This window comes from Amphiura filiformis, chromosome 13, assembly GCF_039555335.1.
Source record: "Amphiura filiformis chromosome 13, Afil_fr2py, whole genome shotgun sequence".
Taxonomy (NCBI): domain Eukaryota; kingdom Metazoa; phylum Echinodermata; class Ophiuroidea; order Amphilepidida; family Amphiuridae; genus Amphiura; species Amphiura filiformis.
In genome coordinates this window covers 8,673,417-8,697,206 of record NC_092640.1, presented here as the reverse complement: position 1 = coordinate 8,697,206, position 23,790 = coordinate 8,673,417, and the positions used below count along the sequence as shown (strand labels likewise).

The 23,790-nt window shown below is 36.2% G+C and overlaps 1 protein-coding gene across 1 annotated transcript; it reads left to right on the top strand.

Moving 5' to 3' along the window:
• The first annotated feature begins 121 nt into the window (after window positions 1-121).
• LOC140167397 (plasminogen-like) lies at window positions 122-22,858 on the top strand. Its single transcript, XM_072190704.1, has 4 exons — window positions 122-251; window positions 19,516-19,776; window positions 20,335-20,586; window positions 22,764-22,858. The coding sequence occupies exons 1-4, from the start codon at window positions 122-124 to the stop codon at window positions 22,856-22,858; spliced, it is 738 nt and encodes a 245-aa protein (XP_072046805.1).
• The last annotated feature ends 932 nt before the right edge of the window (window positions 22,859-23,790 follow it).

Genomic DNA, 23,790 nt, shown 5'->3' with positions numbered 1-23,790 from the left:
CAGTCATTTTTGCATTCTGAGAAGAAGACCAGATCCAGCAAGGGGTGGTACTTTGAGATGGTCTCTTCCGTACAACGAGATATGCTTTTGTCATCGCGTTGTTACACCTGATTTTGACCAAATGTGTAAAAAGAAGGATGAGTATAAAGATGGTGACCTGTGGTTCGTTGACGATCCGAGTCCATTCACTATGCAGCATAACTGGAACAAGGCTGAACTCGACCAATATTTAAATCGACGTGAATATTGCGGTGAGAAATGTATTTGTGTGTGTATTCGAGAGGTGCGATTTCCAAACGACATTATCATACGCCCGTCTATCTATTCAAAATCCCTCTCCTGTGCCGGAGGGAAGTTGATTATTTAGCCAGTATTAGAGATTCTGCACGTATGGAATAAACGTGTGTGCAACGTAGTGTAAGAAGTTTCAGTTCAAATGCACTACAATCGTGCAAATCATCTTCAAGCTGTGAAATTTGATAAAGATGGTGACCTGTAGTTTGTAGATGATCCGGGTCCATTCACTATGCAGCATAACTGGAACAAGGCTGAACTCGACCAATATTTAAATCGACGTGAATATTGCGGTGAGAAATGTATTTTTGTGTGTATTCGAGAGGTGCGATTTCCAAACGACATTATCATACGCCCGTCTATCTATTCAAAATCCCTCTCCAGTGCCGGAGGGAAGTTGATTATTTAGCCAGTATTAGAGATTCTGCACGTATGGAATAAACGTGTGTGCAACGTAGTGTAAGAGGTTTCAGTTCAAATGCACTACAATCGTGCAAATCATCTTCAAGCTGTGAAATTTGGCGTAGGTATATATAAGCCCAGTACTTAATTATAGTGCTTATTCGTCAAAGCTATTGAGGAATTTTAACAGTAGCCCCATTAAGTGGGAAAAGGTCTTTGAACTTTACTCAAATTTTTCCAAACTCACATCATCGTGATCCTCTGGCAATAAGTATATACTTTTACCTATATATGACCCACGGATTATGGAGTTATGGCCAAAAGAATAAAATTGTGACATCAAATGTCTGTTTTTGAAATTTGCTCTGATTTTGATGAATATTATCTCAAATGTTTGTCTTGTTGCTAGAACTCAGAAAACGGTGAGGTTTAATTATCTATGGTACTTTCTTAACCAGGTCCCACGACAATTGTCAAGATCAAAATATAGAACTATTTTGATGTGTTATCAAGATAGCGAAACATTCTACATAGCGCAAACTATTCAAACGTACAGATTGTCAATTGAAATGCGTGTGAGATCGGCCGTATAAAAAGAGTTTGCGATTGGCATCTAAGATACAAACGCATGGAGTAACGCACGGTGGCCGTTGAAATTGACAGGTTTGTACGGTGGTCATGCGATTCATGCAACGTGACTAATTTTCCCCGCGAAAAACTATCATTTTGAAAATAAAGACATGATATGCATGTAGTAGTCCTTATTATATACCTAAGGGTCTGGTGGGAGGGTAAAATTGCAGGGCGGAGTTTGCCAAGAATTTTGTGGCCAGCCGAAAGGAGGGAGGCAAGCCATTTTTGGGAAGCCGAGGGGTGGGGCAAGCGAATTTTGCCACACATTCACGGGGCGCCTTGTAAATGTAACGCTCTAAAAGGCTTGGGATAACAGTACGGAAATGTTTAAATATGCACATTTTCCTGCTCGCAATATAATTATACCCTGCATGGTTATTTGTTGGTTTATCGGTTTATTGTACTGCTTCGAATATATCTTGGGTTTGTACTGATTACTCCTTAACCACCGGTATTTCTCAAACGCTTTATTTACAGTTGGTGATTCTGATGCTCGCCCAAACTTCATTGATCACAAAACCAAGTCCCGTAGTTACCAATATACCAACAGGTAGGTTACATTTATGATCCTATTTAATCAAGATATGAATATATAAAAAAAAATGTGTTTTTCGAACATTATATAATGTTTTTAAAAATGAGAAAATCTCCAAACCATAAATAAATAGACTTCATGGTCCAGAAACATAAATCATACCATACCTTAGATTTGTGTCAGTTGTTTTAACTAGGGGTTGGGGGTAGATGAGGCAAATCATAAGGTTTTATACATTAAAATCGGGTGATTTTAATTTCCCTTTTTGTAAAAAAGAGATATTGTTGTTTAACTTGTTTGTTGCTTAAAAATAGTCATTTCCTTTTATATTTAGGAGAGCATTTACTAAATATGGACGTTCGTAGAATATTTAGCAAAGATCAATATTGCCTATACGTTTCTACGTAGCAAGAATTTCCCAATTTTACAAGAGGGCGCTCACATTATGAAGTCATAGCGACATGTAGGGAATGGTTGTACTTATTTCGGAATCACTGGATAGAAGAGACCCATAGCTATACATTAGTGCCAATTAAAAGTGTGTATGACGTTTATAAATGAAAATTAGGGGGTGGGTTGCAACAACCCACCTCCCCTTCGTAGTCCATGTTGCAAAATATGTCTCAGTACTCTTAGCAGTTCTAGGGTTAATCATCAAGATGACTTCTGCAAGACCCCCTATTAGTCCAGGCCCTGTCCTACAGACCCGTATACATTTTTCAAAGAGGAAAGTTTGAAAGTTGATTCGAGTAGGGTATGCATAGGTCTTCCAAATTCTACTAGGTGAAAAATTCCAAACCCGGGCAAACTCTGTATATGGCCATTTTTCAAAATGGCCTCCAAAATGTACTTATGAACCAGGTAAAATGACAATAACTCTGAAACTACTTGACCTAGAGGGGTGATTGAGGTGTCTATCCCCACTAAATCAAGGCTGTCTGATTGAATGAAGGGGGTTTCATGGATGTCTGAGGTCCAGAACACCTGAAATCCAAGATGGCCGCCCGTAGCAACCATAATAATCATATTAGCCAGATGAAATGACAACAATTCGGAATCTACCTGACCTACAAGGGTCGTTGAGATGTCTATCCCCACTAAATCAAGACTGGCTGAGTGAACGAAGGGGGTTTCATGGATGTCTGAGGTATGGGACACCTGAAATCCAAGATGGCCGCCCATAGCAACCATAAATCATCATATTAGCCAGGTGAAATGACAATAATTCGGAATCTTCCTGACCTACAAGGGTCATTGAGGTGTCAATCCCCACTAAATCAAGGTGGGCGGAGTGAATGAAGGGGGTTTCATGGATGTCTGAGGTCTAGGACACCTGAAATCCAAGATGACCGCCCGTAGCAACCATGCTCATCATATTAGCCAGATGAAATGACAATAATTCGGAATCTGCTTGACCTACAAGGGTTATTGAGGTCTATATCCCTACTAAATCAAGACTGTCTAATTGAATGAAGAGGGTGTCATGGTTGTCTGATGTCTAGGGCGTACAGATGGCCGCCTATAGCTACCATATGATATTCATATTAACATGATATGATAATTCGTCGGCTGTTCGAGAAAATCGGGTTTGAAGAAATGCCAATTTAAGATCGAGTTGTGTAAATTCAGACAATTATTATATTTTGTTAATGATGTGAAATTTCTGTAGTAAGCTAAATAGATTTTATTGTTATATATTTTTCAAAAGAAATAAATACATAATATTGCTGGCAGACTGAAAGCACAAAACTATACGTCACTATGGAAAACATGCAAAACGCAATACCCTAACCTAACGTTAACCTTAGGTATAGGTCCGATACGTGTACGCCACTATGAATTACAATGTTTTTGAATGAAGAGGGTGTCACGGTTGTCTGATGTCTAGGGCGTAAACTGATTGATTTTTGACAAGTACGGACGTACTTATTCATTGCATCGATACACAACATAATGCAAAATTGATTGAACAGTTAGAGGCGATTAGTTAAGGCCAACTGCCCGGCTGCGCACGGGGACATTTATCTACTACTACAGCCGATAGATTTGCGGAACAGTTTATAGTTAATATCAAGAACAGATTTGATTTCATCTCATCCACACTTTACAATTTCAACATGATGGAGGGTTTGGAAGAGAGTGCCGCATCATCTGGCACCAGCACAACATCAAATGCCTTTGTTAATGAGATTATGCTTAACGAGAAGTTTCAACTGTTCTTGAAGGACTTAATACAGGAGGCAGTACAAAGACCCTAATAAGTGACGTGAAGGCACTCAGGACTGAGGTGGACGACTTAAAGGAGGATTCCCTTACGAAAATGCAAGCAATAAAAAATGTGTGCGACAGCATGCAGCACGCGTGCGGCAGTGTGCAGCACACATGCAGATGTGTGCAGCATGCATGCACGGCATGCTGGTAGCGTGTTCATGCGTGCGAACCAGCTGTGTGCATGCAGGCATCACACGCTAATATCCACCGCGCACACAATTTGCTTGCAGAACCTGCGTGCACACTACCAATCTGCACGCAAAGTACGTGCAGACTACATTTGTGTGCAGACTGTAGGACTGCACGCAAATTGCGTGCATCTTGCACGCATCTTGCATGCTGCACGCATATTGCTGCACGCATGCAGGATTTTCAGATCACAAGCTGGATCGAATGCTGCAGCATGCAGGGTTTTTAGATCACAAAGTCAGAATGCTGCACGCATACAGGGTTTACAGAAGCCACAAAGGTAAAATCCTGCATGCAAGCCATGCATGCAGGATTTTCAATGACTAATTCACCTTTACACAACTGACATCAAGTCACAATTTGGCAATGAACTAGTAGTGAAAATATGTTTACAATGAATAAATAAGTTAGCCTTCAGACCAAAATTTTCTAAGTATTTAAAAAAAAGTATTTTAAGTTAAAATACTTAAAAGTATTTTTAAAAACCTTCAGACCAAGATTTTTGGCAGACCAAGGGGGGGCAAGCAATTTTGGCAGGCCAACAGGGGGGGGCAAGCAATTCTTGGCAGGTGTAGAGAGGAGAGCAAGTAATTTCCTGTTTCGATAGTTGGCATTTCAACTTTGGGCCAATGTTGGTATGCCAAATGTTTCTGTTTCGATAGTTGGCATTGAAACATTGGGCCGATATGTTGGAATGCCATTCCTGTTTCGATAGTTGGCATTGCAACATTGGGCCAATGTTGGAATGCCATTCCTGTTTCGAAAGTTGACATTGCAACATTGGGCCAATGTTGGAATTCCATTCCTATTTCGATAGTAGGCATTGCATCATTGGTCCAATGTTGGAATGCCATTCCTTTTATGATAGTTGGCATTGCAACATTGAGCCAACGTTGGTATGCCACAACAGTTGGCACTGCAAAAAATCTAAACAAAATTAAACATTTTTATAGTGAATGTTATCAATATTTACAGTAAATTTGATCAATATTCATAAAATGATGCACTTTGGCCAGTTTAGTCATCAAAATATTGCTTATATTAACTTAAAACACTTCATCAAAGGTGTACACCCCAATAGCTCAAATGGTAAAGCATCAGACTCCCATGCAGAAGGTCCCTGGTTCAAATTCAGGTAGATAAAGTTAGATAAGTGAATTTTATAAAATTAAGCTATGCAATTTTGGTTCATTGTAAAACAGATAGCCAGGTAATGAAAGACTAAATGTAAGGACAGTATACACTGTTAGCAACTATTTTTGATTTTTTTTCATGATTTTATATCGCATTATATATATGGCTAGTATGTGCTGCACGCATGCAGTGCACGCTAATGGATTTGCATGCTGCATGCAAACTGCGCACGCTCATGACCTGCACGCATTTTTGCTGCATGCATGCAGCAAGCATCTGCACGCTTCCCTGCATGCGTGCCTCGTTCCAAATATACGCATCCGCACGCTACATACTGCACACGTGCTGCATGCGGTGCGGCACGTAAGGGTTTGGACAAATTGAGAGGTGAAAACCACGACCTCTTTTCTAAACAAGAAAAACTTGAGCATGAACGTGAGAAAGACGCAATGTTAAGGCAAGACCTAACAAACAAGCTATACCCAAGATCCAAAGCCGTGGAAGATCTGCAGCAATAAACTCGCAGAAATTGCGTTCTGGTAACTGGCGTGCCTGAAGAAGAGAAAGAAAACACAGATGCATCAATCATCAAAATAGCCAACGAGAAAATGCAAGTGCCTTTGAGTGAACTTGATCTGGACAGATCTCATCGGATTGGAAAACCAAGCACCGGAAAGGCACGAGCAATATTGGTGAAATTCAGTTGGTACAATGTGAATCATTATGAACAGGACAAACTTGAAAGGAACAAAAATCGCGGTTCATGATCTACTCACCCCTTTCACACAACATCTTCTGAAAAGAGCGCAAGCGCTTGTTGAGCAGTGTCACCGTGTGAAGGCGGTGTGGACATGGGACGGGAGAGTGACAGCCTTGGTAGCAGCTATAAATGGAAAATCAAGAACGGTAACTGTAACAGATCAAGCACAGCTCAACAAGATCTAAACTGAGGGTCTGGCACCTAGAAAGTGACTCTCTCTCTCTCAATACAGAACTTTATAAAATGACTATGTATATATTGTAAATAATCATAATTTGTAAAAATATCAAAATGTCAAAAGATTACATTAAATAATGAGAAGAAAATTCCCTGCTGGGTAGAAAGTTATAAGCTGGAATGATCTTGTATCTTGTAATTTGCAATGTTAAAATTTTTTTATAATGTATGTTTCCACTAAATTCGTCTACATGTATAATGTATGGTGGCGTTATAAATTCTATACCATCTTCTATTGAGCCCCTGCAGTCATGGCTACTTCACAGCCTTTACCAATCTTGCAAATATTAGTTACAATCATAGTATGTAAACACCTATACCCTAATGCTTTTTTTAAATACTACGAGGAAATTGTAACAAACAGTATTCAAGGTATTACAAAAACAATCGATTATTTAAAATGTAGCTTTGATTGCTGTGGCTCAGTAGTCGATAATTGATATCCTTGTAACCTTGCTGCCGGGTCGTTGGCCTTATAGTACTTTGTACTTTGTACTTTGCCTATTGCAACATTTAACTGTTAAATATTTCATGAACAAGGAAACGGTTGATTTATTCATACCAATTATAATTTTTGTTGGTTTTTAATATCTTATGTTTCATATTTGTTTTATGTCATGTCTGGAAAAACAAATGATTTGTGTGTTATGTGCTCAAAAACTGTAAATGAATGTCATAAAAATATACTATGTAAAATATGTAACGGTTATGTGCACAAAAAATGCACGAAGCTAAAAGCAAAAGAATTGAAATGCTTTAATCCTAAGGAATGGATTTGTTTACCTTGTACAATGTTGTAATACCAGTGTTAATTGTGACACTTCAAGTGATTCTGTAGATGATGAAGTAAGTGATTTAAATGATGCGCCACAGTTTAACATAACGGATGCAAATTTTAAGAAATATGATGATATGATTTTTAATCCCTTGAGATTTCATTTGAATTCTTCTGATAAATGTTACAGTGATTTAGTTAGCGATAATGATGATATTCATAAATGCACATATCTCACACCTGAACAATTCAATTTAGACTCAACTCAAAAAGTCGGAAAATTTTATATTTTAATTGTCAATATTAGAAGCATATCAAAAAATTTCAAAAGCTTCAATGAATGCTTAAAAACAACAAATTATGAATTTGATGTTATAGGAATATCAGAAACTCATCTAAATGACAAACCAAATGATTACTATAAGCTTTCAGGGTATAATATTGAATACACAAATAGAATTGAAAGGGAAAGGGGGGGGAGTATGTCTGTATGTGTCGGAAAAACTAAAGTATAAACTAAGGAAGGATTTGTGTCATGCTAACTCAAATTATGAATCATGCTTTATTGAAATTGAAAGCAAAAATACAAAAAATATTGTGGTTGGAGTTGTATATAGAGCCCATACATCAATTGACGATTTTATAAAAGATATTGATCCTATCTTTAAGACTCTTAATTCAGAGGAAAAACAATTCTATGTTATAGGTGACTTTAATATTGATCTCCTCAAAGTCGATAATCATAGTCCTACCCATGATTACCTTGAACTGATTTATTCATACTCTTTAACACCTACAATTTATAAACCAACAAGAATTACAGAATCGACTGCTACAATTATTGACAATAGCTTAACAAACGACGAAAACATTATTAATTCTACAATTTTAATTACTGACATAAGTGACCACTTACCAACTATATTAACAACTCATCACAATCTAATCTATCCATCTGCCAATAACAGTAAACATCAGGAAACTTACAAAATAAATCATACTAAGGACAATGTTTTACAATTTAAACAGAAACTATCAGATGTTAAATGGCAAGAGGTTCTTGATAACAACAATGCCGATGTTGATTATAAAAAATTTATTAAGACGTTTGATACAATATATAGCGAATGTATTCCACTAAAGAAATGTACTAGTAATAAGAAGAAGGATCCATTATCGCCATGGATTACAAATGGTTTATTAAAAAGCACCAATAAGAAAAATCAGCTGTACAAACAATATCTTCACTCACCAAGCCAAATGAATCTTATATAAAAACAAGTGAAATACATTACTTCGTAAAGCAAAGAAAATTTGAACACAGCAAAAATAATATGAAACAAACATGGAAAATAATAAACAATATTATTGGTCGTGGTAAAAAACAAACCTGTCAAAATAAATTTAGAGATGAATGTTAAAATAGTTATACCAATCCTGAAGACATTTCAAACCAATTCAATGATTTTTTTGTAAACATTGGTCCCAAGCTTGCATCAAGTATACAAAAGACAGGCAAACACTATTTTGATTACCTTAAAGGTCCCACGAGTAGTAATATGTATATGAAGCCAATTGTAGAGGCAGATATTTGATAATTACTGATAAGTTCAATCAAAATAAAAGTGCTGGTAATGATAACAGTGGTAATTGTATAATAAAATGGGTTTCTAGAGATTGTTAAACCTCTTACCGAAATATTTAATTTATCAATATCATCTGGGATTGTACCTGAAAGTCTAAAAGTAGCAAGAAGCAAGACGCTGAGATTCCCAAATTATCGTCCGGTTTCTCTGCTGCCATGCTTCTCCAAAATTCTTGAAAGACTTGTTTTTGATAAATGCATTGACTACATTAATGATCATAAAATTCTTAATGACCAAATCACCCAACTTCTATGGCTATAATCCAATTGGTTGACAAAATCAGTACTGCAGTGGAAACAAACAATTCCACGATTGGTATTTTTCTAGATTCATCAAAGGCCTTTGATACTATTGACCATAATATACTCCTATATAAATTAGAGCATTATGGATTTCGTGTTATTGTACTAGAATGGTTTAAAAGCTACTTAAGAGGCATTATCTGTTATTTTGGAGAATTTTTTTTAAATGTTTGCCACGGTCAAAAAATGGATTTCCTTTAAACTTTCATATTTGATGCACCTTGACCTGAAACAAACACACATGAAATAAATTTGGGAAAAATATCCCCGTTGCCATGGTAACAGCCAAATTTTCATTTTAGGCCTATTTTCACAATTTTGCACTTTTCAGCAGTCAATTTATCAAGTTTTGAAGCCAGTGTTACTAATATACACAATATATATATACTATTTTCTTTATAAGGTATGAATAGGTCAAACCTTAGATGCCGCATTGAAAGTATAAAAATAATCACCAGATGTCAGGGTGGGTTATACCATTTATTTGAAATAGGGGTGTTTTTTAATTTTTTCAAAGTATGAAAATATACCAACTTTGTATAGCTCATAAACCATATGGTAGTGCTCCGATTTCAACATCGACCACAGCATGTTGAGATGATACATTGGTCTTATGAAAAAGTTACATTTGAGCTTGGGAAAACACATCTGTATATACAGTGTTGCCAGACATTTTCCTATTTTTCAAAATTCAACACAAATCTCACCTTAAATTAAATGATGTGAAAATGAAACATCATCCTTTCAAGGAACATTTATTAGAAAGAGAGTTATTATTCATATCAAATTTGATCAGTCATAATGGTCAGTGTTGTTCTAAACCACATGGGTGTTGCCATAATTGGGGTTTAATTGTGATTTGTGGATATTTTCAACTTTTTACATACAAGTCATAAAAATACCATAATGCATTTCTGTAATAAAGAAAGAAACATCAACCTCGTCATGTTGAGATGATACATTGTCCTTATGAAAAAGTTATTTTGATCGGGGGGGGGAAGGCATCAGTTTATACAGTTTTGCCAGATATTTTCCTACTTTTTCAAAATTCAACACAAGTCTCGCCCTAAGTTAAAAAGATATGAAAATGAAACTTCACCTTCATACGGAACATCTTTTTAGAAAGAAAGTTAATTTCATATTCAATTTGATCATCTGGGATGGTCAGTGTTATTCTAAGCCATATGGGTGTTGCCATAGCTGGCGCTTAATATGACAATGTAGATATTTCCAGCTTTTTACAAGTCTTAAAAATAGTACACATCCTAAAAATTATTGTGGAATGAACGCAAAATTAACACTTAGTATGTGAATTTAAATTTTAAATTTGAGTTCGGAAAATATTTCCTTCTATACAGTATTGCCACATATGTTCAAAATTCAACGTATGTTGAGCTTTTTTTCCAGCTTTTTCAGCTATTTTTCAGTCTTAAAAATGCCAAAATACAATGGCATGCATTCCTAAAATAAAGATGTGAAAATGAATCATCGACCTCATCATGTTGAGATGATACATTGGTTTTATGAAAAATTTACATTTGCGCTTGGGGAAAAACATCTGTTTATACAGTGTTGCCAGATATTTTCCTATTTTTTCGAAATTCAGCACTAGTTTCACCTTAGGTTGAAAATGAAAGTTTATTAGAAAGAAATGTACTTTCATATTAAATTTGATCAGTTGTATAAATGGTCAATGTTGTTCCAAACCACATGGGTGTTGCCATAATTAGGGTTAAATAGCGAGGTGTGGATATTTTGAACTTTTTACAAGTTTTAAAAATACCAAAATACCATGGTATGCATTCCTTAAAAAATATGTGAAAGTAAAACATCAACTTCACCATGTTGAAATGATACATATTTGGTCTTATGGAAAATTTACACTTAAGCTTGGGGAAAACATAAGTCTCACCATAAGTTAAATGATGTGAAAATGAAACTTCACCTTCACAAGGAAAGTTTATTAAATGAAATTTACTTTCATATTAAATTTGATCAGTTGTATAAATGGTCAGTGTTGTTCCAAACCACATGGGTGTTGCCATAATTAGGGTTTAATAGTGAGATGTGAGTCATAAGGGTTCAAATAGCGACGTTTTCGCATATTTTTGTGGACCTGAGAGCACATCAGACATATATTGAAATTTGCGATATAATACAAATTTTATGGCAAATGATTAAAAATTGATATTTTTAAATTTAACAGATCTCAAAAAGTAAATTGTATAAATCTAGTGATATGTACTTAAAGTGTATGTAGCTGGAATGAAAAGCCGTCCATATGAAAATTTGACCTTTCGTATTGAAGATATAGATTTTTTCACCAAAACACCTAAAAATGTAGGTCTTTTGGGAAAAAATCTACATCTTCACTATGAAGGTCAAATTTTTCAATTAACATTAATTAATTGATTAGTGGTCGGCTTTTCATCCCGGCTACATACACTTTAAATACACATCATTAGATTTATTAAGTTAACTTTGAGGACTGTAATATGTCAAAAAAATTTAAAAAAATCAATATACATAATTTACCCTAAAATTTGTATTGTATCGCGAATTTAAAAAAAATCAAAATTATTTGATATCAGAAGGACATTCCTCGTATTCAAAATGCAATTTGGTATGTCTGATGTGCTCTCAGGTCCGACAAAAATACTGTGCAAAGGTGGGTGACCAACCCTTAAAATACAACACAGAAAACATCAAACATGTATACTTTAAAATATACATAAAAGCCATAATTTTTTACCAATATACACATACTAGCTAGGCTAAAATAAATTAAAATAACATAAGATTGTTACATTGCAAAAGATGCATATAAGAGTATAAGATAATGTTTAAATTACGCCTACCCCATATTATTAAAGCACACATCCCAAGTATCCTTGCAAAAAAGATATGGGGAAGAAATGTTCAAAAAACTATATAGATCCAGCAAATGTTTCGAAAGATATGAGACTAGTCAAAAACAATAATGCACAGAACCTTTTCACAGCCAGACAAATTAATGTCCCGAGAGGAGCTTGCAGGAGAGTCGAAAGTATGACATTTAAAGTCATGCTGAAGAAGAAATGACCATTGAAATGTTGCATGATATTGTTGCTAATTCTCTATCATTCAAGCATTGATTCATTGATGACATGAATTTGTATGAGCTTGTAAAAAGGAAGCAGCTAACTAAAATTAAGCTTTCAAGACTGAAGGAGATTTATATGAACACTTTTGCAGATACTTGCAGGGTTAAAGCAAAATAAAAAATCACCAAATGTTGATAAGAGTTGTCTGAGGAAATATCCGTTTCAAGTAGAAAAAGAGGACTACTCGGCACAGTATACCTATGACATGACCCCGGAGGGGGTTCTCCCTGGTTAAACGTATACGGGGATGTGCCACGGTTTTGAGGGTACCTTAGCAATTTTGCTGGGTTTGCAGTGGAGACAATACGCCAAATTGGGTGCATTAAGGCAAAAGTGCCCATAAAAGCGCCAAATTAGGACAAATTTGTGTGCTTTTTGGGTGTTTTTTGTGAAAAAGTGGAATACTATAGCTATAACTTTCACTATTAACTCCATTTATAGTGGCATCATCCATGTGGTTTATTCATGGCAGCGATTTAAGGGGGTACTACACCCCTGCACAATTTTGGGCCTATTTTTGCATTTTCTTAAAAATTATAGCATATTGGGGACAAGTAAGATATGTATATTATAGGGGCAAGGACTACAACTTCTGCACTGGAAATTTAATTTCAGCACGGACAACGATTGTGGAGTTACAGTCAAAAATGAGGGAAAACCAATATTTGATCAATAACTCAATAACTACTTGCTTTGAGTTGCTGAATTTTTCTGTACAGTAGTTGCAGTCCTTGCCCCTATAATATACATATCTTACTTTGAGAAAAATGACAAAATAAGCACAAAATTGGCCAGGGGTGTAGTACCCCCTTAAACAATATAAATCCTAAAGTGAGACATACGTTGAATTTTGAATATATGTGATAATAACTGGCAATACTGTATAGAAGGAAATATTTAATACACATACTAAGTGTTCTTAGGGTAATTTTAACCTTAATATTGCGTTCATTCCACAATAATTTTAAGGATGTGTACTATGTTTAAGACTTGTAAAAAGCTGGAAATATCTAAATTGTCATATTAAACGCCAGCTATGGCAACACCCAGATGGCTTAGAATAACACTGACCATCCCAGATGATCAAATTGAATATGAAATTAACTTTCTTTCTATAAAAAGATATGTTCCGTATGAAGGTGAAGTTTCATTTTCATATCTTTTAACTTAGGGCGAGACTTGTGTTGAAGTTTAAAAAAAATAGGAAAATATCTGGCAACACTGTATAAACTGACGTTTTACCCCCAGATCAAAATAACTTTTCATAAGGCCAATGTATCATCTCAACATGACGAGGTCGATGTTTTTTTTTCTTTATTATAGAAATGCATTTTGGTATTTTTATGACTTGTAAAAAGTTGAAAATATCCACACCTCACAATTAAACCCCAGTTATGGCAACACCCATGTGGTTTATCTGGCAACACTGTATAAACTGATGTCTTACCCCGCCCCCCAGATCAAAATAACATTATCATAAGGCCAATATATCATCTCAATATGACGAGGTCGATGTTTCTTTCTTTATTATAGAAATGCATTTTGGTATTTTTATGACTTGTAAAAAGTTGAAAATATCCACAAATCACAATTAAACCCCAATTATGGCAACACCCATGTGGTTTAAAACAACACTGACCATTATAACTAATTTGATATGAATAAAAACTCTCTTTCTAATAAATGTTCCTTGAAAGGATGATGGTTCATTTTCACATCATTTAACTTAAGGTGAGATTTGTGTAGAATTTCGAAAAATAGGAAAATGTCTGGCAACACTGTATATACAGATGTGTTTTCCCCAAGCTCAAATGTAACTTTTTCATAAGACCAATATATCATCTCAACATGCTGTGGTCGATGTTGAAATTGGAACACTACCATATGGTTTATGAGCTATACAAAGTTGGTATATTTTCATACTTTGAAAAAATTGAAAAACACCCCTATTTCAAATAAATGGTATAACCCACCCTGACACCTGGTGATTATTTTTATACTTTCATTGCGGCATCTAAGGTTTGACCTATTCATACCTTATAAAGAAAAAACAGTATATATATATTGTGTATATTAGTAACACTGGCTTCAAAATTTGACAATTTGACTGCTGAAAAATGCAAAAATTGTGAAAATAGGCCTAAAATTGAAATTTGCCTGTTACCATGGCAACGGGGATATTTTTCCCAAATTTATCCCATGTGTGTTAGTTTGAGGTCAAGGTGCATCAAATATGAAAGTATAAAGAAAATCTATTTTTGACCGTGGCAACTCTATTCTCAAAAATAACAGATAGTTCCTCTTAAAGGGGCATTTCGTGATCTACAGCCTCATCCTCCAAACTAAAAGTTGAGATTCTTATATCGCTGGAAACCTCTGGCTACATAATGTTTATGTACAAAATATCTCTTGCAGATTAATTCGTTTAGCTAAGATATCGTGAAATTTGAATTTCGTTCTGGTGCACCAGAACGAAATTACAACGCATTGACTATGGAGCAGTGTAATACACATAATCATGCATAACTCGCAAACGCAAAATCGGAATCAACCGAAATTTTGGGAATAGGCTTTTTTCGTGGATATGTACTGAAACATGTCATAAAAAGAGGATGCTAGGATCACGAAATCCTCCTTTAAAAAATAGAAAACAATATGTATCTCACAATGCCTGTGAATTAGGACTCAAAAATATTATTTGCGGTGTCCCACAGGGATCTATATTAGGTCCACTGTTATTTATACTTTATGTAAATGATATAACAAATACCACAAAAGTTTTAGATTTTATTTTATTTGCTGATGACACCACTATTCTTTACTCGCATGAAAATATTGAGAGTCAAATAGATTTTATAAATAAAGAATTGAAAGTAGTTAGCAATTGGTTCAAAGCAAACAAATTATCAGTAAATGCTAGCAAAACTAATTACATGATATTAGGAACGCCCCATATGACATCAGTTAAAGTGCAGTCAGATTTAAATATTATTTTAGATGATACAAGTTTGGACAGAGTGAAACAAACCAAATTCTTAGGTATCATAATAGACGAATGCCTCACTTGGAAACATCATGTTGATTGTGTTTCCAAAACACTAGCACGAAATATTGGTGTCATGAACAAATTAAAACACTATGTTCCAGGACGTATTTTACACACTCTATATTGTACTCTAGTAATGCCTTACCTCAACTATGGAATACTTATTTGGGGAAGTACCTGTAAAACTTATCTTGATAAACTTGTTAAATTACAAAAGTGGGCAATTAGAACAGTGTCAAATAGTCATTACAGAAGTCATTCAGGACCCTTATTTGCAAACTATAAAATACTAACTGTAAAAGATATGTACTCACTCGAACTGGGCGTATTTATGTACAGATATTCTATGAATGATTTGCTTGATATATTTAATAGTTATTTTATAAAGCGCTCTGACATACACGGCTACCAGACAAGACATGTAAATGATCTCAACTTGGCAAATAATAAAAAAGCATTCTCTGATCAATCCATCCGAGCTACTGGACCCACATTTTGGAACAGTATAAATAAAAAAGCAAAGACTTGCAAATCCGTTAAACTTGTTCGTACTCAGCTTAAACGAAATATGATTTCAGTTTACGAATAACTTTTTTTCTTTTATTTTTTTCTGGGCACTGTCCGTCTTGTCTTTTTGGCCTTGCATGTTAAGTCTCATGTGTTTTTGTTCTTGTTATTTTTGCAACGAATTTTGTTTAGGGGTTGGCTTATTCAGGCCTCATTGGCCTTCCGGTCAACTCCTCCATATTGTCTTTTTTGTTTGCTGTTTGTTTTGATGTACAATTTATATATATGTATATATGGAAATAAATAAATTTGATTTGATTTGATTTGATTTTTCATTTTTGCCGATATTTCATAATTATAAAATGTGTATAAAAGTGGCGTATGGTCAATACGCCACTATAGAAAACACAAAATTTCACTTTGTAACTATACGCCACATTTAATTAATTAATTACTAATTAATTAGCTAGTTTTGATTGATGAGACTTAGAAAAATAAAAGAGAACATCATTAAAAACATATGTGCCAAGTTTCCAAAAAATGACCAAAAATCACTATACGACACTATGGAATACAGCCGACGAATTAACATGAAATGATAATATCTCAGTAATTATTTGATCTGGAAGAGCAATTAAGGTAATCAAGGCTGTTTGATTAAATGAATGTGATAGCATGGTTTTCTGAAGTTGAAGTCACACCAAATCCTGATCGCAGCCATGGCAGCCATAGCAACCACTATTAACCAATTGAAATGTCATCAATTACAATCTATGTGACCTAGAGGCTGGATTAATGTGTTTATCCTCAGAAAATCAAGGGTAGTTGATTGAGTAAAAATGTTTCCATGGTTATCTGAGGTCTTGGACACCTAAAATACAATATGGCTACCCTAGCAACCACATGCATATTTCCACAGTTATAACTCTTGCAAATGATTTGAATGGAGGGTACATGAAATGTTTCCCCACTTAACCAATGTTACGTTATTGATTGTTAACTTGTGTTTGTTTATGTTACAGGTGAGTAGAGATTGACAGACACGACAGAGAAAAAGCAAGAAAGTACATCTCAGATAACGGGACTTAATCTCCTTATTTCCAAGCCTGCCCCTGCTCCTCCAGTCACTTCAGAGTGGTGAAACTGGTAGGAAACGTGTACAAGGGGTAGCTGAACTCAAAGATGGTGATGTTTACAAAAGGTTCTTGCACCTGACTGTACATTCAAGTACCATAACACTAATGCATGTTATAACGGGTACAGAGATACACAAAAGTCCCCATGAGGGTCCTGAAGCCCACCACATGTCAGCCACGCGCAGCACCGTCATTCTCCATCCAGGGCCTAGCAGCCAAACCAAATATATTTACATTAACTGTGCGATATGTTGCTCATCATCATTATCATCATCATCATCATCATCGTCATGCGCGTGATTCTTTCAATTCGTGACCATCACAAAATGTATCAATTTGCTTAAATGCCTCTCTGAAGGACCCTCATCTACATAAGGTTCCTCTGGTTGGATGTGGACGTTTCGTGTATTTGTATATAACTTTCATAACATGCAATCATGTTATGGTACTTGAATGTATCATCGGGTCCAAGAACCTTTAGCTTTTTGTGAACATCATCATCTTTGAGTTCAGTTACCTTTCGTACACGTTTCCTACCAGTTTCACCACTCTGAAGTGACTGTGATTTATTGCTCTTCTTTTGACAAATGATACATTTTTCAAGGTCTGCAGGAGCATGATCAGGCTTGGGAATAAGGAGATTAAGTCCATCGATCTGAGATGTACTTTCCTTTTCCTCTTTCAAATCTGTCAATCTCTATTCACCGGTAACATTAACAAACAATATTAACAATCAATAACGTAACATTGGTTAAGTGGGCAACATTTCATGTACCTATACCCCAAGTCAAATCATTTACAAGAGTTATAAATGTGGAAATATGCATGTGTAGGTGTCCAAGACCTCATATAACCATGGAAACTAGCCTTGATTTTTATAGGTTCTAATTGATGACAATTTCATTTGGTTTATAGTGGTTGCTATGACTGCCATCTGGGTTTAGTGTGACTTCGACTTCAGCAAACCATGCTATCACATTAATTTAATCAAACAGCCTTGATTTAGCGAAGTTACATCCTTAATTGCTCTTCTAGATTAAATAGTTACTTAATGTGAATATTATATGGTTACTATGGGCGGCCATCTTAGATCGTGGGTGTCCTAGACATCAGACAACCACGACACCCTCTCCATTCAATTATACAGTCTTGATTTAGAAGGTATAGAGACCTCAATGACCGTTGTAGGTCAAGCGGATTCCGAATTATTGTCATTTCATCTGGCTAATATGATGATTATGGTTGCTACGGGCGGCCATCTTGGATTTCAGGTGTCCTAGACCTCAGGCATCCATGAAACCCCCTTCATTCACTCAGCCAGCCTTGATATAGTGGGGATATACACCTCAATGACCCTTGTAGGTCAGGCAGATTCCAAATTATTGTCATTTTACATGGCTAATTTCAGGCGTCCCAATTTCAGGCGTCCCAAACCTCAGACATCCATGAAACCCCCTTCATTCACTCAGCCAGCCTTGATTTAGTGGGGATAGACACCTCAATGACCCTTGTAGGTCAGGTAGGTTCCGAATTATTGTCATTTCATCTGGCTAATATGATTATTATGGTTGCTACGGACGGCCATCTTGGATTTCAGGTGTCCTGGACCTCAGACATCCATGAAAACCCCTTCATTCAATCAGACAGCCTTGATTTAGTGGGGATAGACACCTCAATCACCCCTCTAGGTAAAGTAGTTTCAGAGTTATTGTCATTTTACCTGGTTCATTGGCGGCCATTTTGAAAAATGGCCATATACAGAGTTTGCCCTGGTTTGGAATTTTCCACCTAGTAGAATTTGGAATACCTATGCATACCCAACTCGAATCAACTTTCAAACTTTCCTCTTTGAAAAATGTATACGGGTCTGTAGGACAGGGCCAGGACTATATGGTCATCTTTGATTATCGGTCCTACCCCCAGGTAAGGAGCTCAGTACATAGATCTATAATTGCTTTACCTTTGGTTTGTAAGTGCATATTTAGGTCAATCCTCCTCAGATTTTTCAAAGATCCTGTCTTGTATGGTGTCCCGTCCCGTCGCTCTTCGAAGTCAGTATTCTCTCCTTTTGACTTTTTAAAAATACTCCCGAAAGTTCACGACGGCCGATTCAATACTTCTCCGCGGTGCAGCACTGTCTTTACTGTTAATTAATTCTTGAAGCTGTTCCTCATTTAAAACCATAAATAATGGTCAAAGTCGGTCAATGCATGTCTGAGCAATATGGACCGAAGAAGAAACTAACAGCATAACAAAACCTAGATTGGGTGTAACCCCCGCCCCAACTAGGTAAATATTTAGGGACGGACGAGCAGATTTCGGGACCAGCTTACTGTGACAATTGCAAAAATATTTAAATTCCATCCTATTTGAACCAAAAATTATAAATGGATCTTGTATCTAAAATCATAATCACTCGTAATAAAAGACATATAGGTTCTTTTTATCATTAGAATTTGTAACTATTGGCGTTAAGATTTTGTTTTGTGTTGTTTTTACATACAGCATCCGAATGCTACTATGATGTAATTGGCCGTGATTATCTTGGTACAGTTCATCAAACGAAAGATGGTGTGAAATGTCAATCCTGGGCAGCACTATATCCCCACAATCACAACAAAACACCAGAAAAGTATCCGTACGATGGTCTTGGAGAACACAACTATTGTCGTAATCCAGACGAAGAGCCTAATGGGCCTTGGTGTTACACTACAGATCCGGAAACTCGATGGGAATACTGCCCGGTGTCTAACTGCAGTAAGCATGGTAAGTCTGTGTTGAGGTATTTCAGGTGAAATCCATACACAATACCACCCATTCAGGCAACCCCATATAAAATCCACACTCCCTGTGTATGGCAGATTACGGTCATGTCAAAGGGGGTGTGTATTTCAACTGAAATAGCCATTTTGAGGACTCAGTTCAATAAATCTCCATTAGCTCCCCTTGGTAATAATGCAATCGGAGAGCTAATGGACATTACATTTGGTTGCACTGATAAGTAGAGGTTGATACAATATTTTGTTTAGTGCAACATATTTATATAAATCTGTCCCGTATCTGTCCCGTATCTGTCAATTAAGGAAGCTGCCCAGTAGTCGGTGTTTGAAATTATGTTGATGACTTGACATTTGCCGAGTATTTTTTCCGGTGGTTTTTCTTGTTCACTTTAGGATGATCTTGATCATTTTTAAGTTTGGGCTAGTGGCTGCCAAATGAAATTGAATCCCAGCAAGTGTCAAATTAATATATATAGGTTCTTTTATCATCAGAATTGGTAACTATTGCCATTAACACTTTGTTTTGTATTGTTTTTACATGCAGCATCCGATTGCTACTATGATGTAATTGGCCGTGATTATCGTGGTACAGTTAATCAAACCATAGATAGTGTGGAATGTCAATCCTGGACGGCACAATATCCCCACAAACACAACAAAACACCAGAAAGGTATCCGTACGATGGTCTTGGAGAACACAACTATTGTCGTAATCCAGATAAAGCGTCTAATGGGCCTTGGTGTTACACTACAGATCCGGGCACTCGATGGGAATTCTGCCCGGTGTCTAAATGCAGTAAGTCTGTATCGAGCTATTCTAGTTGAAATTCATACACCCCATGTCACCACTTTTTATACGTTGGCTGGTTGCATGTCAATGAAATGTTTTTGTGAGTTATGGCGTCAGGTAGAGACCCTTTACGCATCTTTCGTGTTTTTTCTATGACGTAGGATCTTCAACCACAGGGATGTCAATATTACGTAACGCCTATGTGTACACTAATCCGACGAGCCAAGTGATTGTCAGATATCATTCCGCCATTACTGGGGGATATCCGAACCAAGCTAGTGTTGTAACGGCCCAGTTGAGTGGAAAAGGGCTGCTTCAAAATCAATCTTATATTGTATCGCATTGTGTAAACTTTCAGCATTCTTTTGTCACAAGGGTGATATAACACAGTTTAAAATTCCCGCAAAGCCTGTATCATTTCACATTTCAGGTGGGATGGCCCACTACATAGCGGGCAATTCAGGGTTTGATTTATAACGAACCGGCAACAAGCAATCTTGAGCAGACGATTCATCGGTTCGGGAAGCAAGCAGGGTGCTCTATCCTTAACTACCTCGATGAGGGGACCAAAACATTGACGTATTGTAGGGACCATGTACCTAGATATACAAGATCTGAGCGGTGTTTTAGGTCTATTCAAAGGTGCTAATTTCGAATCGGCTGTAGATATCAGAACTCAATCACTCTATTGATGATAACCAAATGTGTGATGTAGTAACGAATCATCCTAGATGGTGCTAGCCATTCTTAATTGGTCTTAAGGGGAACAATAATTTTGTTGAGACCATTTTAAAGAAAACCCAAAAACATATGGCGTTGTCGTTTATAACTTTAAGCCATATTAAATGATATCCGTCAAATTAAATCTTCCAGAAACCCACTGGCTATCTTGGCCGCTTAATGCTATGCGTGCTAGTCCTTCGCTTCAACGGAAAAAGTTTCAAGTTTTGAAATATTTTCTCAAAATATTAAGAGCTATCTCAAGAACCACTGAACCAATACTAGGCTTGTTTGTACTCATTTTAATGCATTTTTCATGCTGATTCCAAATATGGTCATGAAATTTCATATTTCTGAAATTTTGACTTTTAAATTTTTTTTTGAAACTTGTCGTCTGCAGTCGACACCCGCGTGAAGAGAGTTAACGTGGGGTTCTATGGGGGATTTAATGTCTGACGTTAGGTAAAAAATTGCTTTGTTGCCCTATAACTATACAAACACAACACACCAACTTTGGCTGATTCCATTTCGGTGTGCTTGGGAACATGTGTAAACATTACAAATGTAACAAATGTAACAAAAAATCAGGTTTGAAAAAAATTAAGTAATTTCATATTATATTGGTCAAACAATACTCCTGGTCAGAGGAGGGAATTTTATAGAGGTTTTCAACAAGAAACTATGGATTTGTTTTATCCTTGTACCCAGCAGTGTCGCTTTAAAATGAGAATTTAATCACTTTCCCAAAAAATTACAAAATTTACAATACAAACAGCTGATTCAAACTTGGCACCCTCAACTTGGCCTAAAATGCCTCACAGACCACTGAATGTATATTGTGTATTTATTGTGGGACATTGGAGCACATCAGACATATCGAATTGCATTCTGAATACGAAGAATGTCCTTCTGATATCAAATAATTTTGAATAAAAAGCCGACGATCAATTGAAAATTTTGACCTTTCGTATTGAAGATATCGATTTCTTTCCTAAAACACCAAAAAAATTAGGTCTTTTTTTTCTCCCAGCTACATACACTTTAAGAATATATCATTAGATTTATAAAATTTACTTCGAGAAAAATATCAGATTTTAATAATTTGTCATAAAATTTGTATTATATCGTGAAATTCAAAAAATGAAAATTATTTGATATCAGAAAGACATTCTTCGTATTCAGAATGCAATTCGATGTCTGATGTGCTCTCATGTCTCACAAAAAATACTGTCGAAACGCCCAAAACGCTCATTCCAGATCCCTTAACTACTCAATTTAATGACAACTGTCAAATCTGTCAAATGAATGGCTTCTTGTCAAAATGTGTCGGATTAGATTAAACAAACAAATTTACCCTAATATGGTTCAGTTTTGAAATTGTGATCATTTTTCCAAGAGTAAGGATACATTTTTGGAGCAGAATATTAAATTACGATAATACATATAACCTGCTCCACTTCCAGGAATAACCATACCGTGTGGTACCCGTCTGTTTCGAGTGGTGGTACGTGGAAAGATTATGTCCATTGATTTCGAAGGATTTCCATTCCGTACTTAATGTGCGGCAATAAACGCTAACCGTTAGCGTATAAGTAAAGGTATTGGTCGCCAATATAAACAGAACAATAACCTCTATTGCCGCACGTACAAATGTAATGTACGGAATGGAATTCCTTCAAAATCGATGGACATATATATGGTTACCTTCGTTATTCTGAAGGGTCGTTATTCCAAAGGTTCGTTACTCCGAATTGAACGGTAAGGTTCATTATTGCGAAGGAATGTTATTCCGAATGGTCGTTATTGTGAAAGTTCGTTATTCCACAGGGTCAAAACTCCGAATTTACAATATGGTTCGATATTCCGAAGGGTTATTACTCAGAAGGTTCGTTATTCCGAAGGGTAGTTAATCCGAACGTTCAAATATTCGAAGTGTCATTACTCCGAAGGTTTGTTATTCCGAAGTGACATTTACTAAGATTATTTGAAGCGAGATCCGTTCGTCCGGAGGATCATTACTTCGAATTTACAATAAGGCTCGTTATTCCGAAGAATCAATACTCAGAATTTTAAGGCGTTACGAACCTGGATTTAAATTAAGAGTAATGACCCTTCGCGGGTAACGAGGCTTCCGATTGACGATTAAATTGGGAGTAATGACCCTTCAGAATAACAACCCTTCGGAATAACGACCCTTCGGAATAACGAACCTTCGGAGCAATGATTATTTTTGTAAATTGGGAGTATTGACGACCTCTCGGTCCTAACGGCTCATCTGAATAGATCTATCCCAGATTAGGTGTTAGATAACACACCGAACTCAAATCTGTCACTGGGATAACACATCGCCTAAATTAATACAGCACTGTATAAATAATGTTAAAAATGGCCCCGGTTTGACAGCAACCTGTTTGAAACTGGCGGGGCTGTAACACGTGGATCCGGAGAGCCAGGGGGGGGGGGTCCTAGATTAGGATAGGCAGAGCCCTG